Source organism: Naegleria gruberi (genome assembly GCF_000004985.1).
Source record: "Naegleria gruberi genomic scaffold NAEGRscaffold_10, whole genome shotgun sequence".
NCBI lineage: Eukaryota > Heterolobosea > Eutetramitea > Acrasida > Naegleriidae > Naegleria > Naegleria gruberi.
The window spans coordinates 344,965-362,261 of NW_003163317.1; the positions used below are offsets into that span (position 1 = coordinate 344,965).

The window sequence follows — 17,297 nt, forward strand, 5'->3', positions numbered from 1 at the left end:
AAACGACAATAGAGAACGAGCATCAAATATTGGAAGAATTTCTTGTGCTCTTTTCATATTTTCTTTCTCTTCATTCTCAAAAGACGGAAACGGCCCCACGTATTCTCTTATTATTATCATACCTTCCTCTACTACTCTCGTCATCAATGCCCTATCAATTGTTGAGAATTGTAAATAAAGTTGTGAAATTATATTCAATACTTCTTCAGAGTTTCCTAGTTCTAGACATATACAAGCTCCTGGATTTTCCCTCAAAATTTGTTCTTCCTTCATCTCGATAACACACTGGCCTTTAACCTTGTCTATTATTTTAGGCCAAACTTCAGCGTAGGGAATTTTTGTGCTTGAGAATTTTGCGTCGTTTTTGTGGGGTGCGGTTAAGGTAGTATCTGAAGGCATTTTTTCTCTGCTGGTAAATCCTTATTAAAATGAAAATATGAACAATTGTATAATATGTGTTTTTTTTCTTTTACAACCATAAAGTTCATAAGTTCATCTCTCCATAAAATTAGAGCTCTAATCTTATCAAGTTTTACAATAAAAAAAATGTCTCAACTGGATGATGCTGAACCACTCCCTTCCCTTGTGATTGATTTCGGAAGGGGCTATATTAAATATAATTCCACATTTTCAGATAATATTCCATCCTCTAATTCTTCCTCTGTTGTTTGTAATGAAACTAGGAATGTTATTGCAATACAAAAAGGAAATCCCGATGAGGAAGTAAAATATATGATTGATATTGATTTGAGAAAAGGTCATCGTTATGCAAAGGTTTTTTATCCAATGAAGGAGGGGCATATTAAGGATTGGAATGTGTTTGAAAAGATGATTGATTGTTTGTCGAGAGATTCAAGGGTTTATATGGCAGAGACAAATACATTGATGGGCTTTGGACCTCACATGACAGAGAATGAAATGGTTAAGGTGGCCAGTGTAATGTTTGAGAATTTTAACACTCCAGAATTTGGATTAGTGTTGGATGATTGTATGGCAGCAGTTGGATCTGATACAATTTATGGAACCATGTTGGATTGTGGATATTCCTCAACAAGAGCAGTTCCAATATTTGATGGAGTTCCTTTGATGGAGTCAATTACTGAACTGAATTTTGGAGGTAACAATTTGATAATGCATTTCCTTGATTTATTAAAACAGAGTGCATTATACACTATTAATGCAGATTACATTGGGGATAGAGAATATTTTGGACCATATTGTTTGGAACGAAACGGTTACGTGCCACTAGATTTTGAAAAGGAGCTGAAGAAAGTAAAAATCAACAAGATCGAGGATTTACCTGATCTCAGATCAGCCCCTCTCAATAATTCTGTATTCATATGTACGCAAGCTCTTTTTGATCCTTCACTGGTTGGCTTGGAAGACCCAAGTATGCACAATTTGATTATGCAGTCAATTTCCAAGTGTGATGAGCAAAAACAAGCAGCTCTATCAAATGTTGTTCCATGTGGTGGTATGTCCAATTTGAAAGGTTTATTAGCAAGATTGGACAAGGAGCTTAAAATTGTTTCAAAAGATAGCTCCTTCGTTCCTACTCTTTCAGAAATGAAAAACAGAACCAAACTCCCATTTATTGGAGGGTCTATTATTGTAAATTCTAGGACATTATTTGACAAATTTTCTGTAAAACTTGAAGATTACAATGAATATGGTGAATCCATTGTAAAAAGAAAATTTCTATAAATTTAGATAAACTCAATCCACCAATATTTCCTAATCTATTTTGTTCACTTTTAGAGAGTCATCATTGTAAAACTTTAAAATAACTAGAATATCAAACAATAGCAATGACACACAACCAGAAAAACCAAGTGGACCTACCATCAGTGGTGAATACCACTTTCTTTCAGTTTCCAAGAAAAGAAATGGTAGAAATCTTCCCAACCCATTGAATAATCCATGCAGTATACCTGGAATTATTCCACAATATTTCATTTTGGACCTCTCTGCAAAATAACAAAGGAGTGGGGAAAGAAGCATACATCCCAGTGTCATTGCAATGATTCCAATTTTCCCATTTTCCTTTCCATAGTTGTGTCCCATTAGAATCATTGGACTATGCCAAATTCCATGTATAAATCCAATTAGAAGAGATTTTCTAATGAAATCAATTGTCCTTTCCATCTTGGATTGATTCTCTTGCGGATAGTAGAGTCTCTTCCAAAGAAATTCTCTCCATCCCTTCTCTTCTCCATATCCAAACAAACCGTTAATCCCAATTACTGAAAAGGTCTGTAAAATAGTAATTGAAATAAGTGGAATAGTGTTAACCCCATCAAGATTATCAAATAGATCGTTCAGTTGATTTCTTTGACTTTCGTCTGGTCCAAATCCTTCAGCCATTTCTTTCACATATTCTCTAAAGTAATTAGATGTTGAACTGAATTGAAAACCTGGTGTAATCTTATAATAGTAATAAATTAATTATCATAAATCTCTTTTAACTTACTGTAAATCCAATGAGTGATGAACACATAGGTAGTACAGTAAATGTCAATATTCCAATCCAAAAGGTTGAATTCATTAACAAATTCATCATAAAATTCTTGATGGAAATCAACCAATTCCACATCCTATTCAGCAGTGTTATCTTTGATTCCAATACTCTTCCGCAATTATCATCATCATTCATTGTAGTATTATAATTAGTAGTAGTAAGAAGTTCTTCATCCTTTCTTTCAATCCAATAGGCAGTCACTCCTGGCACCATCATACAAATAGCAAAGGCAATTAATTTTACAATTTCAAATGTATAATGATGATCCGATAGTAATAATAAATCACCACTCATTTGTAATATTGAAGTGATGAAATAGGTTACGGAAAATGTTCGGCATGTGAATTTTACTATTTGTTGTTGATGGTGGTATTGTTGTTGTTCTATAAAGAAGTAGTTGTGATGGTTAATAAACCACTCGGAAAGTAAACTCAAGCCAAAACAAGCATACACCAGTGGGTTGGATAATTCAATCATTTTTTATTTATTGTAAGAAATTATAATAGTGTAATAGTGTAAATAATGCATAATTTCTTAATCAGTAAATTCAAATATTCATAATGCATATTTTCTGATCTTGTTGCAATTAAAATTTATAACAAAACACATTGAAATTAACAATGTACTTGTGGATTTGTATCAAAATATATTGAGTTACAAGTGGCCCTTTTTTTCAATATAGCAAATGGAGGAGGTTATGAACTCAAGAGGAATGTGTTTGTAAAACAATTATTGTAATCTTGAACTCGATCAAATAGAGTTTCATTAAAAAAAAATGTGTCTACTACTTGAGGGGTCACTTTTTCTCCGAGAAAATAAATTAGATAGGAATACAATTATGTATATTTTCGAGTTTTTATCGCACAATGAAGTGACATCATTATCATCATTAATTTTCTCAGGATCTGAAGAAATTGTCAACGAATTTTACAATGAAACTCTAATTGATCATTTGAAATTTGGTAAATGTTTGGTAATTTATTCGTGGGATAATAAATTTTGGAAAGAAGAAATGGTGAAAATTAGTAGCCGATTCAATATTGCTATGAATACAGTTATGGAACTGGTTTCACTTTCTAACAAAATGGAAGAAATTAATTTTGAAGAAAATTGTAATTATAGAGCATTCTTTGTGCAGCAAATTTGGAACAGAATTGATATGAAACATTGGAAATTTATTCAACACAAGAGATTTCTTCGGAAAATTTATCTTCTTTCAATTCCTTTGAAAATTAGTGAAATTGCGCAACGAAATGTCAAATTTACAAATGAGGAATGTGAAGTCATGATTAGGAAGAGATTGGAACATGAGCTTTTTATAGAAGAGTCACATTTAGAGCGAATGATTTCTAATAAGGAGAGAATACTAACAAAATATATCTATTTGAAATGGGTTTCGGTTGGATCTTCTGAAGTTGGAAAAACGAGTATATTTATTAAGGCGGTCATTGATAAATTCTTTGAATATCCAGTGAGAGTAATGCATGGTTCTCATAAGTATGTGTATGTACCAACCAGGCAAGAACTGATGTTGGATAGTAGAAGTTATTGTGAGATTAGTTATTGGGATACAGGTTAGTTCAATATTAATATCAAGTTTCTAACTTTCACTAGTTGGTTCTGATGAATTTGATGAATCTCGACCTCAATCTTATCATGGAACAGATGTGGTGTTTACCATGACCTATTCAATAACGGATTTCTCAACACTTGAAGAAATTGCTGAAAAATTCATGTGGGAATGCACTCAATCCTCTCCTAAAAGTGCATTTATACTAGTTTCAACAAAAAATGATCTAAGGGACGCTTATTACTGGGCTAGTTTATTCGATTCTTCCATTGAGGAACCGATTTCAGAAGAAGATGGAATTGAATTTGCAAAATCAATAGGAGCAATTTCACACATTGCAACAAGTTCGAAAACAGGCAAGGGAGTTAAAAACATTGAAAGGAAACTCTTCTTACTTTACCATTTTTATTTGAATTTTAAACAAAGAAACGAAGTCCAAACCAAATCAAATTGGGAATCCTCAAGAACAAGGTTTGATTTTTCAGTAATGCACCATCCTTAATAAAATGCACGTGTTGAGAAAGAACAGTATGTAAAAATAATTGATTATTTATTTCTTCTTCAAACCTTCAGAGAAAGCATTGACCATGGCAACCTTCTTCTTGTTATGATAAGTTTGTTGAGTTGAACTGCTTTCAGCAGCAGAAGATCTTTGTTGCATGTTAGCAGACCAATAGTTATTCATCATCTTACTACCAACATTTGAATAGACAGTTCTGTCAACCATATTATTGTTACAATCATTCAAATCCTTAATTAAACCTAAACAGAATTCATCATTGGCACTAACAGAAGCCTTAACCTTTTCAATAGCTTGAGTTAACAAATTTCTTGCTTGTTCTAACTTGTTTTGATCAGCCAAATTCTTAGCTTGTTCCAAAGCTTCACCAGATTCAACTCTGTTTCTTTGTACATCCAATTGATAATTGGCATCCTTCTTATTTGGTTCAACAGTTGTATTTCTATGAATGATAATTTCAAATCCAACTGCTTCATTTTCAGTATCTACAATATTGAAATAGAAGAGTGAAACCTTTGCAAGTTCTTGATCAAGGAGTGGACCATTGAGAGCAGGAACTGATAACACAAAGACAACATCCTTCTTTTCCTCGGAATAAATATCACCAACATTAACCTCGCATCCTAAACCATTTGGTAAATCTTCTTTTCTATAAGTTGTGAAAACCTTCTTCAATTTAACATTAGCATTTGGTTCAATTTTAACTTTGATATTTTGACCAACAACTGAAATCAAACCACCAATAACGTTACCAAATGCCTTTGGAATGTCATCAGTTGTTTGAAGGAAGTAATATAAACCATTACCAGCTTGAGAAATTGAAGTTAACATATTAGCATCTGTATCAGTACCAAATCCAAATGTGAAAACTGTCAGGTTAGTTCTAATTTCTTCATGAATCATTGTTGTCATCTTTTTAACAATTTCATTAGTATTTGTAATACCTTCATTAGCTAAACCATCAGTAAATAATAGAAGAGAAGTAACTTCATTGGCATTTGTTCTTTGACCAATAAGTCTCAAACCTTCAAATAAAGCACCAGATAAATTTGTACAACTTCCTGCTCTGATATTGGAAACAACTTGTTTGGCCTTTGATCTACCACTTTCGTTCATATTAGTAAATTGAAGGCTAGTTGAAATATTACTATCAAATTCAACGAGAGCAATTCTATCGGTTGGCTTTAATTGATCAAACATGAATGCTAATGTTGATTTGACCATTTCAATTTTACTGCCTGCCATTGATCCTGATTTGTCAACTACACAAATAAGATCAATTCCCTTTCTTTCTTTTCTTTCATCGGCTTCAAATTCTGGAGCCTGTAACGTTGCCATACAATATAAATCTGTTTCCTTTTGATATGGTAAATTGATGTATTCACAATTACCAGTAAAGACAATTTTAGTATTGGAAGAAGACATTTTGTTGTTAATAATTTACACGAGTGATTCTATTGATCAATAAGTTTGATTTTTTTTATGTTTTATTTGTTCCAAACGAAGTTAGGGCTATTTATAAGATGTTGCTCATTTCCCGTTAGCAGAACAAGGAACTATGAATTCTTTGAAGGTGAACTTTTATGTATGAGTTCACTGTGGGAATGATAACGAGGTTACACTTTTTCACAGCATCATTCTATACACGTCAGCTGAGATAAGATAAAATCAAGCATCCGATACACCCCACCAATATCTATCTGAATTTAAAATCTTGAAGTTTATTTGATGAAAAAATATTCAACAAAAATCCTTTGTGACCAAATGTGATTTTTGGAGTGGTTTCACGTCATGAAAGCACCAAACTTTCACATCATCATCTCAACATCATCTATATAGTATTAAAAATAGTAATTTTTATTGGTGGATTACCATCATGAAATTGGAAGTTATCTTTCGTGATGGAAAAATTTAGAAAAATTAAAGTTGATTTACTATCATGTTGTCCATCAATGTAGTGATAGTAAATTTGTGGATAATTAATTTTTAGTAATTGGTGATTACATTTGAATCTACAGTCGGAAAACTGTAATGTAAGAAATGGTAACTGGTAGGATAAGAAGGTACATAGCATGATAGCCACCTCAGAATGTAATGGGGATGTAGCTCACATGGTAGAGCGCTTCTTTAGCATGGAAGAGGTACGGGGATCGATACCCCGCATCTCCACTCTATACTTTTTTGCTTAAAAAAATAATGCATTGTTGCTATAGGATCATTCTTAGTTGTTACTAGTTCACCATTTTGTAATTGTATAATTTATTTGATTAATGACAACAAAAAATGAAACAACTCTTCATCTCGTTGCTTCTATTAATTATTGTTGACTTTTCACATAGTTATCCTCCTTCAATCACAACACAATCATCTCTGCCTCCCACATCGCCATCATCATCAGGATTTAATTTGATTCTTTATGTTCAACCTGGAAATACAGTAAATAGTAAATTGACCAATAGTACTTTCTGTACTTTTAAAGAGTCACCATGCACTTCCATTCAACAAGCCATCGATCAGGTACTGGAAATGTACTATGATAAGAAAATAATTGAACAGCCAAGTGCTCGTTTCATTCTAATGCCCAATCTCTCTGCAGGCCATCATCCATCGAAAAGACTCATCTATGGAAAGGATCAGTGTGATAACTCTTTCAATAGATGGTTTTACTACTTATTACTTGAATCACATTCGAATGAAGAAATAATTGAATTTCAATGTGAGGGAGAAAGTCTTGTCAACCCTCAAATGTTTTTTGGATTGTACTTGATGAGACTCAAGTTGAGGAATACCTTATTGCGTATTGATGAACGCATTGTTGTCTTGTACATGTATGGAGTACATGCCACAAATTCTAGAATTGGATTTACTAGAAAGGGAGATGATGTCATTATGAAATATTCACTCCTTTACAGTTATTTTGGAGATGGGGATATTCAATTGGAGGCAAGTGATATTAATATTAATGGATCTATTGTTGAGCGAGTTACAATGTACTCGACCAGTAAGACCAGTATGAACATTACCCACTCAAGGATCACACAATTCAAGTTTACCTCATCATCTGGTGGGGAATTTTCTAATTTTGATATTTTAATTTCCTTTTCGAAACTTAATAATACTGAATGGTATATTAGTAACTTTGGAAATGTGCAGTTGGATCAAATTGATATTTTCAATGATTTTCAAATCTCAATATTTTACACTAGCTCTATTTCTATTAGTCAACTATACACGAGAGGGAACAATGTACGATTTTATGCAATCTTTGTGGGGATTAGTGGTGGTATCCAAATTGAAAAATCATACTTTAATTCACTCACAAATTTTGGAAATTCGAAAAACATATTTGACATTACTGCTACACCTATTTTAAATATCGAAAACTCTGTATTTTCCAACAGTAATCCATTATTTGGCGTGGCTGTTTGCGGTGAATTGAGGGGATACAATTTACAATTTATTGGAAACAAGGGTCCTTGCATATATTCTGATCTTGATAAAGGATTGGGTGTGAGCAGTGTTTCTATTTCACAATCAAAATTCATCAACAATTCATGTAGTGATTGTTCTGGAGGAGCTCTATTCTTGAGAGGTGTTGGATTTTTGGGTTTAGATTCCTCTTTTGTGGGAAATACTGCTACCAATGGAGGAGCATGTTACATTTCGGCCAGCTCAATAGGATTGAGCCAAGCCCAATTCATGGACAATAGAGCAACATTGAAAGGAGGAGCTTTTTATGTTGAATTTGTGGATAGTGGTTCCATGAATGGGGCATTTAACTTTGAATGTATCAATAACGTAGCTCAATACTCTGGAGGTTGTTACTATTCTACTAACAGGACCTTAACATTTGAATTAATTGATCCAATTTTGGAAAGAAACCGTGCAAACTCCTATGGTGAAACATTTGGATACCCATTTTTTGATTTGAACTATCTCATTACCGTAACATATGGAAACGGAACAATATATACAGGTGTTTCTAACTCTTTTCCAGAACTTTCATTATATGCAGGTCAAATTATTTCAACCATTGAAATTACATTGTGGAACAATCGAACAGATCGAGTATCCTATTTGGAGTTGCCAATGGAGATTGAAGTGAACACGTCTCTTGTATTGCTCAATTATGAACAAAAGAAAAACCCCTTCAATTCGACAATAACAATTGAGAATATCTATTTCACTCAAATGGCTGTGCTTCCTTCTCTCCAAAATTTCTTCACTTTACAGATGAAGATTGAGAATTTCAATCTCACAGCAATGGTCACTGTGCTGGATTGCCCTCACGGCTTATCTCTAGTCCAAAGTGTTGCACAAATTGGTACTCTTACCTGTATTTTGAATCCAACAATACCTTATCAAATCATTATACCAGTCGTTTCAGTTGTTACACTGATTATTGTTGGAATTATTGCATTTTGTACTTTTTTCATTATTAGAATGACTCTTGTCATCGTAAGAAAACTTAAATTACTCAATAGAAAACTGGAAGCTGAAAAGAAAATGGAATCCAAACTATTACAAAAGCGAGTTGCCCTCATGGATGATGACAATGATGAGATGAATGAAAAATCATCACTTTTAATCAACTCAAATGGTGAAAGCAGCAATAACTACCATTCCCTGATGGATCATTCTTCCTCATGGATCATATCTATTGATGACATTGAGATTTTGAAAAAGATTGCTGAAGGAGCAAGTGGTTGCATTTATCTTTGTGATTGGAAGGGCACTAAGGTAGCTCTTAAAACACTTAAAAATCAAATGGAAGTCGATAATGATATCCTTTTTGAACGGGAAGCAGCATTGCTCTCAACACTTAGACATCCCAATATTGTTCAATTTTTTGGTATCATATTTTGTTCTAGGAAATACATAGCTGTAGAATATTTGGAAAAGGGAAGTTTGGACAAGTTGATTTATGATTCAAAAACTGGACAGGCCAAGTTGAATTTTACAAAAAAAATTGAGATTCTTTATGGGGTTGCAAAAGGAATGGCCTATCTACACACCATGAAACCAAAACCAATCATACACAGAGACTTGAAACCTGGAAATATTTTAATAGACATCAACTTGACACCAAAGATTTGTGATTTTGGATTGAGTAGAGTTTGGAACAATTCATTTTCCAACCAATCAGCCCCAACCATGAATGTTGGAACTTTTTTCTACCTTGCCAATGTATGTTATTTCTATTTTATCACATTCTGATTATTAACATTTTCGTTTAGGAAATGATATCTGGAGATCAATATAACCACAAGGTAGATGTTTACAGTTTTGGAATAATAATGTGGGAATTGTTTTTTGAGGAGAGCCCTTATATTAATCAACATTCTCCCAAGCTCTTTAAATATGGAGAGGCGAGAGATGATGATATTTCACACTTGGGTTTCAATGCATTAGGAAAGGTATTGAGCGGGGAGAGACCTACCATTCCATTCCATGATAAATCTTCAGTCAAATTATGGATTGCTGATTTCCTATTGGAACACCAATCAAATAATGACAAAATATTGGATGCCACTACTAATGCAGTTATTCAGTATGTTGACTTGATGAAACAATGTTGGAGTGGAACTCCATCTGAAAGACCAGAATTTACAGAAATCACATTGAGTTTGTCAAATTTGTTGGATCAAGTTAGTGAATTCAAGATATAACTTGACAGTTTTCCAACTTGTCCAGTAGATCCAACAGCGATGCCTGACATTTCGCATTACTAAAATTAATTTCCACTTCCACTCAACATTACGATGAAAAATAAATACATTTCATGATGATAATCCACCAATAAAAATTTAGGGCCATTGGATACAGATTCAAACCACGCCACATTTGTAGCTCAAATTAATTTACAAGATTTGAGATTTTATCATTCACCAAAAAGTTATTTACCAGAAAAGGGATGGTTATTCTTTTTTGTTGGATCTGATAATGGCATTCATTCACAAGATATGAAGCAACCATTTTCTTTCTATTGGAATGGTTCAAAGAATGATTTGAAAAGAGTGGAAAAACCTGAAGATGTCGCGATTGAGTTGGTAAATCGTTTAATTTTTGATGAATCTTGTGAGCAATTGGAATTTCAATATCCAGACAAGTATGAGTATTATTCTACTTTCTTTAAATTGTTTGGTCATTCAATTTATCATACCTATCCTGAAACTACAGTGTTATTGGCCTCAACAGGTTATGCATTCTTTTTAGAGAATGAAATTGAGATAAGAAAGAGAAAGGGAGTTCAATCTCTGATTAGTAGATATGAAAGAAGAGGAAAATCTGAATATGTTTCACCTTCTAATGTTTCAATTCTATCTCAAGATAGCAATGATAATGATGGACAACATAACATGTTTGAGACATTTTATCCTAGTGCTTTGATATTCAGGAGATATAGCTCTATACACCAGAGTAGAATCACTGATTTGGATAATAATTCATATCTTCCATTATTTCTCAAGAATTATAAACCAAAAATCAGTGAAGAACCAACAAAATTTTGGAGAAGAACCGATTTTTTGACTCCAGGTCAAGAAATTAAAGCTCCTAAAAAGATGCTTACTGCAAATTTTGTAAAGCAAGATCCTGTAACTGATTGGGAGGATCAATCACTTCCTGAAACAGTTTCAAACAAGGATAAGTGTTTCAAAATTAGCTGTATACTCTCTCCTGATGAGTGTGCAGATTTAAGAATTTGCTCCTTACCTTTCTATACCAATATCCAATCAGAATATCCAACAGAATATAGAAATTGTGAAAGAGCTCTATTGAAGAGTCAAAAATTAGCTGACCTATTGTGGGATAGAATTAGCCCATACTTTAATTCAACAGATTTCAAGAATGTACAACCGTATGGATTTGACAATAGTGGTGTATGGAAACCAATGGAAATTAATCCATGTTTCCGTTTCTCAGTCTACACAACAGATGAAACAACAGGAACCTATTTCAAACCTCACAAAGATGCTCAATTTGTTAAGAATGATAATGAAAAGAGTATTTTCACAGTTTTACTCTATTTGAACTATGTGAGATTTGGTGGTTCCACAACTTTCCTCCAAAAAGTTAGAGATGAATCAGAAGATGGATCTGAAATGACTTTTAGAATTATTCATGATCAATCACCTGAATCAGGAGCTGTTGTTATATTCAATCATGATCTTTATCATCAGGGTTCTCCTGTTGAACGTTATGAAAAGATTATTTTGAGAACTGAGATTATATTCAAGAGAGTTGACTCTTTGAGTGTTCCTCGTTCTGATTATAGAAATACACAAGATTATCTCAAAGTTAAACAGTTAATTGAGGAATCAAATGAATTAGAAAGACAAGGAGATACCAAACAATCACTCCTCAAATATCTTCATGCGTTGGATGTTCAGACAAACATTTCTCCATCTCTCCAATGGTCTGATTTGAGTAATAAGAGTCATTTGGAGAGATTGCCTGAGGAAATTATTGGTGTTATTTGTTCCTTCTTAACAAGTAGTCAAATTGCAACACTAATGTTGCCACTTTCTTCTTTATTGAACTCTTACTCTAGAAATCCAACAATTTGGAAGGAAAAATATGAACAAGAATGGAAAGATGAAAACCAAGAAGAACAAGAAGAGGAAGAAGTTGAAGAAACAGATATTTTATGTTTTTATGATGAAAAACAAGTCAAATGTCAAAGAAATGAAACTATTTTCATTGAGGCATTAAAAGAATATAAGGATTGGTATGCATTATATGTTTCACGTAAGAGTATGGACAAGTTCTGGTCTCCAGTATTACTCGATACAGGTCGTAGCACCTATCGTTATTCTTTACAAAATAGTGAAACTGCAGAGAAGGATTTAATGATGTGCAGAAAACCAAATCATCCACAGTATGTATTATTCAATGGATTCAGAATTATAATATTTTAATATAGTTTCAATTTACCAGGGTTTGGATTGGAAGATATTCTTTCTGGAGCTAGAGCTGCAGATAATTTATACTTGACTCAGCCTCTTCCACTCGTTGACAGTTGTGGAAGAATTGAAGATTATAAGAATTTCAAGACTTTGTTATTCCAATTGTATGCAAATGATTTGAAAGTGAAATTTCAAATTCACCCTTTCGTGTTAGCAATTCCATTTTCTTGGACAGAAAATGAAACTTTGCAGGTAAAGAAATTAATTTACGAACTTGGAATTCCATTATCATGCTTGGTTGACTCTTCCAAATTAATTGCACTTAATTATTCTAAACCTAATTGCATTGTTTTGAACATTTCATCAAGTGGTGTTGGTTGTGTTCCAATAAGAAATTATGAACCTTTGAATGAATTGAAATTATTCGAACCATTCAATATTGCCGAACAAGTTTCATCTAATATGGAAGTTGGGGATAATATCTATGGAGTGTTGAGATTGGTTCTTACCATTCCACCAACTCCACCAGAACTTTACGAAACTCTAAAAGAAATATGGGAAGGATTCATCTATGAATCTGAAATTTCATTGGAAGTGGGTGGATATGAGAGAAGTTTTGATGTAACTAGATTATTTGATGCTGGAAACCAATTTTATATTACTGCCTTTGAGGCATTAAGGACAAGAATTGAATCTTTGAATAAGGGTGACGCTAGTAATGCTGAGCATGATGTTTTGATTTGTGGTGGATTTTCTTCAGTAAAAGGAATGAAAGAAAGGTTAACTCGTGAGATTAGAGAAATTTATCCAAATATCAATTTAGAATTCAAATCTGATGATATGGAAGTTATTGGAGGTGCTAAAATATTTTGCAGTCTGCCAAGCTTTAAGGAACAACTCCAGGTTAGTCAATAGATGTTCTTTATTTAAGCCAGGCCAATATCTAATGCCATCATGGCCACAAATCCAATAAAAAAGAATAAAATTGAAATCTTTGCCAAGATTTGACTTTTTGAAGTTTTTGACATGGTGAGTGGAACTAACTCTTCAATCACTACTACAAGCATGACTCCAGAGGCACAAGAAAGGGCATACGGTAAAATTGTAGATGAGATAAATACCAATAAACAACCAAATAGACCTCCTAATGGTTCAGTCAATCCAGAGGCTGCTCCTAAAGCAAATGCTTTCCATATTCTTCTGGAGAGAGATCCATTAGTTTCAGATCCAAATATTGGAAAGGTTACAGAGATACCTTCTGTAATATTCTGGATAGCAATTGAAAATGAAAGAGCAATTGCACTAAACAGTGTAGCTCCAGAACTTGCAGAATTGGCTGCCGCAGCAAAGGCAACTCCCACGATAATTCCTTCTGGAATATTATGTAGAGTCATGGCTGTGAAAATAACCCAGCTCTTGTGTCTATTTTCTATTTTATGATGTTCCAAATCAATTTCATCTTGTTGATTAACATTATCAGAACTTTCAATTTGATTCATTTCCACGTTCTCTTCCACCGAATCATTTACTTGAATTCCTCTACTTTTTTTCAATTTCTTCTCAATAAATTGTTGAATTTTGTGAACTAATCCATCAAAAATCATAATAGCAACAACTCCAACTAGAAAACTCAATCCAACAACTAATAGCATTTCAAATTTTGTATCATCTTCTCCAAAATGATTAATGGCAGGTAATAATAAACTAAAGAATGAAGCACCTAACATGACACCAGCTCCAAATGAAATTGACAATGGAATCAAGACATCATTTGTGAATGAAACATTTTGATATTCATTACTAGTTTTCCAAAATTTACCAAAAACCAATCTTCCAAGAAGGTTAGAAAATTTAGAATTTACAGAATTTCTACTTTCGAATTTGGAACAATACGAACAAAAGATCAAACTAGCTCCGAGGGCAGTGGTGGCCGAATTGATGAGTGTGAAAATAAGAGTTTGAAACACTGGATGAATACCCAATAGAAAATCCGTAACATGTCCATTTTGAGTTGTGTTAGAATATGATGGGAGGGAATCATTAGCAAGTAAATAGAGAGGGAACAAGTCGGACATTTTTCAATGCAATGTACAACTGAACACACACTGTGTTGACAAAGAGAGAGATGGTGAGTAAAAGGTGGCAGCGTTTGATTTACTTACATTTTTTTCTATTTTGGTTTGCTCCATAATTGGCCCTCATTACATGTGACAGTAAAATGCAACAACTTTCTACAATGAAATGTTGGTAAGTTTAAATGAAATATTTATATTGTAGATATATCTGGAACAAACAATTCCAATAAAAACCATATATACTATAAGAATAATAAGAACATTGAGGAGACGAGTTGCTCCTCCACATTTTTCAATCCAAATGATTATTATATTTATCAACTTGTGAACTCATATCATATAATAATTGAGCTTGTTTATCCAAATCATCAGAAAATGAATTGGCAATTCCACCAACTTGTTGAATTTGACCAAGTAAAATATCTATTTTGATATCTTGAATAGCTTTAGCTTGTTCTATTTGTTCCAAACCTTCACTAATGTCAACTGAGGGAATTTCATTCTTTGCTTTTTGAAAACTTTCAACAGAATCAAATTTGACATTCTTTAGTTCAATATCATCATGGAGTTCTTCACCCATCATTAAGGTGTGTTTTGCTTGCACTAATTTACTGGAATCCATGAAATGTTGAATATCATTCTCTCTTTGCTTTCTCATTTGAAGCAGCATTTGAATTTCTTTCCATAATAAAGTTTTTTGAAAAGCTTGTTTATGAATTGTTATTAATTAATTCATTTCATCTTCCATCTTTGAGATTGACTTTCTAATATCATTATTTAAACGAGCATTGCTAATTTGTCGTTCCTTTGTTTCTAATAAAGATTCGACTTTATCAATGGCAAGTTTAACATTAACTATTCAAGGTGTAAATGAAACTATAAATGTTATTATTTACCTTTTTGTTGTTCAAACTTGTCCAACTTTTTTAGTTTCTGTTGAAATTCTTTTTGTGTGTCTAATTGAGCACTTTCGACAACTTGTCCACAATCTATTCTAGGGAAGAAGGATAAATTACAGCACGCAGGGGGAGAGGGGGTCTTGGCCAAATTATTAAAATAAAAATTAAAAAATTAAAAAATAATAAATAAAATAGAATGATTTCATTTGCAAAAACCGCTACAAGATGACCGTTAAATATTCAACAAAAAAAAAACAACAATTACTCATCATGATTTCATCACCACCCTGCTAAATAACAACCTTCATCACGCTACCTTGATACCACCGGAGGAGAAGTTCTTTTGCTTCCTTCCACATCATAGCCAACATTCAACATCTGTCATTTACTTGAAGTTGTTGGTACATTGAAGTGAGGGTTCAGAACGAACACCAATCACACTTGGCCATTGTTCAGAACCCAGAAAGTGCTTGTTGCTCGAAGAACAAGTGGTAATTGATACTTTGAACGCCCTGTTTTTCTCTTGGTCTAATAAAGACTTGTATTGTTAATAAACTTCTATCTATAACAAATCATGAAAAAAAATCATACAACACCCTCAGTTGGTAGGAGGGGGTTCCAGACGGCCAAAAAGTGTAATTTATCCTTCTTCCCCTAATCTGATAAAGTCGACGTAGTAGATCAGCCAAACCTGGTGAAGTTTGCATTAAATCTATTGTTTCTATAATGTTAGAATCTATGTCTGCCATGTTATTTCTTTTTTTTAATTGTTTTGGTTCACTTGAGTTTGCTTTCGAATACAAATACTGATCTGGCCGAGTAAAAAAAAAATTGCTCCAAAGCAAAAACCTTAAAAATAGATGGTTGTCATCAACTCGAATCTTAACAACAAATTCTTATTTGCCAGCCAACTTTCTTACCTACTAAGAGTATTAAAACCAATGTTTTTGAGTTTGGGTATAAAATATTGGAAGAACCTATGGACAACTGCCAATTCTATTTCATGTTATTGTGTTAGAGGAGAGTTTTACAAATATGGTTAGATTGAAATATCCTCAAGTAACATAATTTGTGACTGTAACCTTGGATAATAAGATTCTTTTGATAGTGGTAACCAGATCTAAAAATCTCAGAGGAAAAACAACTGAAATAAAAAATCCAACAACATGACATGGCCAACAACACAACAACAAACATGGAAACAACAAGGCTACATTGCATGTTGTATCATTCTTGTGTTATTGTGTTCAACATGGCATGTAAATTCTTCAATTCAAGGACCTGTCAATTACTTTGTCAAGACAATTGAAGGCAATACATTTAATTTAGATACAGTGGAAGCAAAGTATGCATACATGTTATCTCCATCAGGATTAAGTCTTGGACTAGATGATGATTTATTTGTTTCAGATATTGATAGACATTTAGTTTTTAGAATTTATGATAATTTATCAACTGCTGAAGTTTATGCAGGTTTTGGAACTAGTGGATTTAATGGAGATGGTTTGTCAGCAATTGATACATTGTTTAATACACCTACAGCTATATCAGTCAATCCACTAAATGGTGATTTGTATATTGCTGATACACTCAATAATAAGATTAGGATAGTTTCGAAAAACTCTAAAATAGTTTCATCAATTTCGCAGAGCACATTTAACAAACCGAGAGGAATTCATGTTTCTCCAAATGGATTTGTTTACATTGCTGATACTGAAAATAATTTAATTAAGAAATATGAAATTTCAACAAGACAAATTTCCATACTTGGTGGAGGTGGATATCTGAGTGGAGAATATAATGGAGTG

General features: G+C 33.0%; 5 protein-coding genes and 1 non-coding gene across 6 annotated transcripts; 3 read left to right on the top strand and 3 right to left on the bottom strand.

Annotated features, from left to right (window-relative positions):
• Nucleotides 1-546: 546 nt before the first annotated feature.
• Nucleotides 547-1,704, top strand: NAEGRDRAFT_64510 (uncharacterized protein; the record flags this gene model as incomplete). The annotated part of the gene is made up of 1 exon (XM_002680172.1): nt 547-1,704. The coding sequence occupies one exon, from the start codon at nt 547-549 to the stop codon at nt 1,702-1,704; it is 1,158 nt and encodes a 385-aa protein (XP_002680218.1).
• Nucleotides 1,705-4,619: 2,915 nt separating this feature from the next.
• Nucleotides 4,620-6,033, bottom strand: NAEGRDRAFT_78811 (uncharacterized protein; the record flags this gene model as incomplete). Its single annotated transcript, XM_002680311.1, has 2 exons — nt 4,620-4,689; nt 5,275-6,033. The coding sequence occupies 2 exons, from the start codon at nt 6,031-6,033 to the stop codon at nt 4,639-4,641; spliced, it is 810 nt and encodes a 269-aa protein (XP_002680357.1). The 3' UTR covers nt 4,620-4,638.
• A 671-nt stretch (nt 6,034-6,704) lies between these two features.
• NAEGRDRAFT_t162 lies at nt 6,705-6,777 on the top strand. The gene has a single exon. It is a non-coding gene; the product is annotated as a tRNA-Ala (tRNA).
• Nucleotides 6,778-9,639: 2,862 nt separating this feature from the next.
• On the top strand, nt 9,640-9,902 carry NAEGRDRAFT_5774 (uncharacterized protein; the record flags this gene model as incomplete). The annotated part of the gene is made up of 2 exons (XM_002680173.1): nt 9,640-9,795; nt 9,846-9,902. Coding segments are annotated over 2 exons (213 nt in total), but the record flags the coding sequence as incomplete, so codon positions are not given.
• Nucleotides 9,903-13,447: 3,545 nt separating this feature from the next.
• Nucleotides 13,448-14,503, bottom strand: NAEGRDRAFT_2905 (uncharacterized protein; the record flags this gene model as incomplete). Its single annotated transcript, XM_002680312.1, has 2 exons — nt 13,448-14,315; nt 14,409-14,503. Coding segments are annotated over 2 exons (963 nt in total), but the record flags the coding sequence as incomplete, so codon positions are not given.
• Nucleotides 14,504-14,882: 379 nt separating this feature from the next.
• Nucleotides 14,883-15,248, bottom strand: NAEGRDRAFT_64514 (uncharacterized protein; the record flags this gene model as incomplete). Its single annotated transcript, XM_002680313.1, has 1 exon — nt 14,883-15,248. The coding sequence occupies one exon, from the start codon at nt 15,246-15,248 to the stop codon at nt 14,883-14,885; it is 366 nt and encodes a 121-aa protein (XP_002680359.1).
• Nucleotides 15,249-17,297: the final 2,049 nt, after the last annotated feature.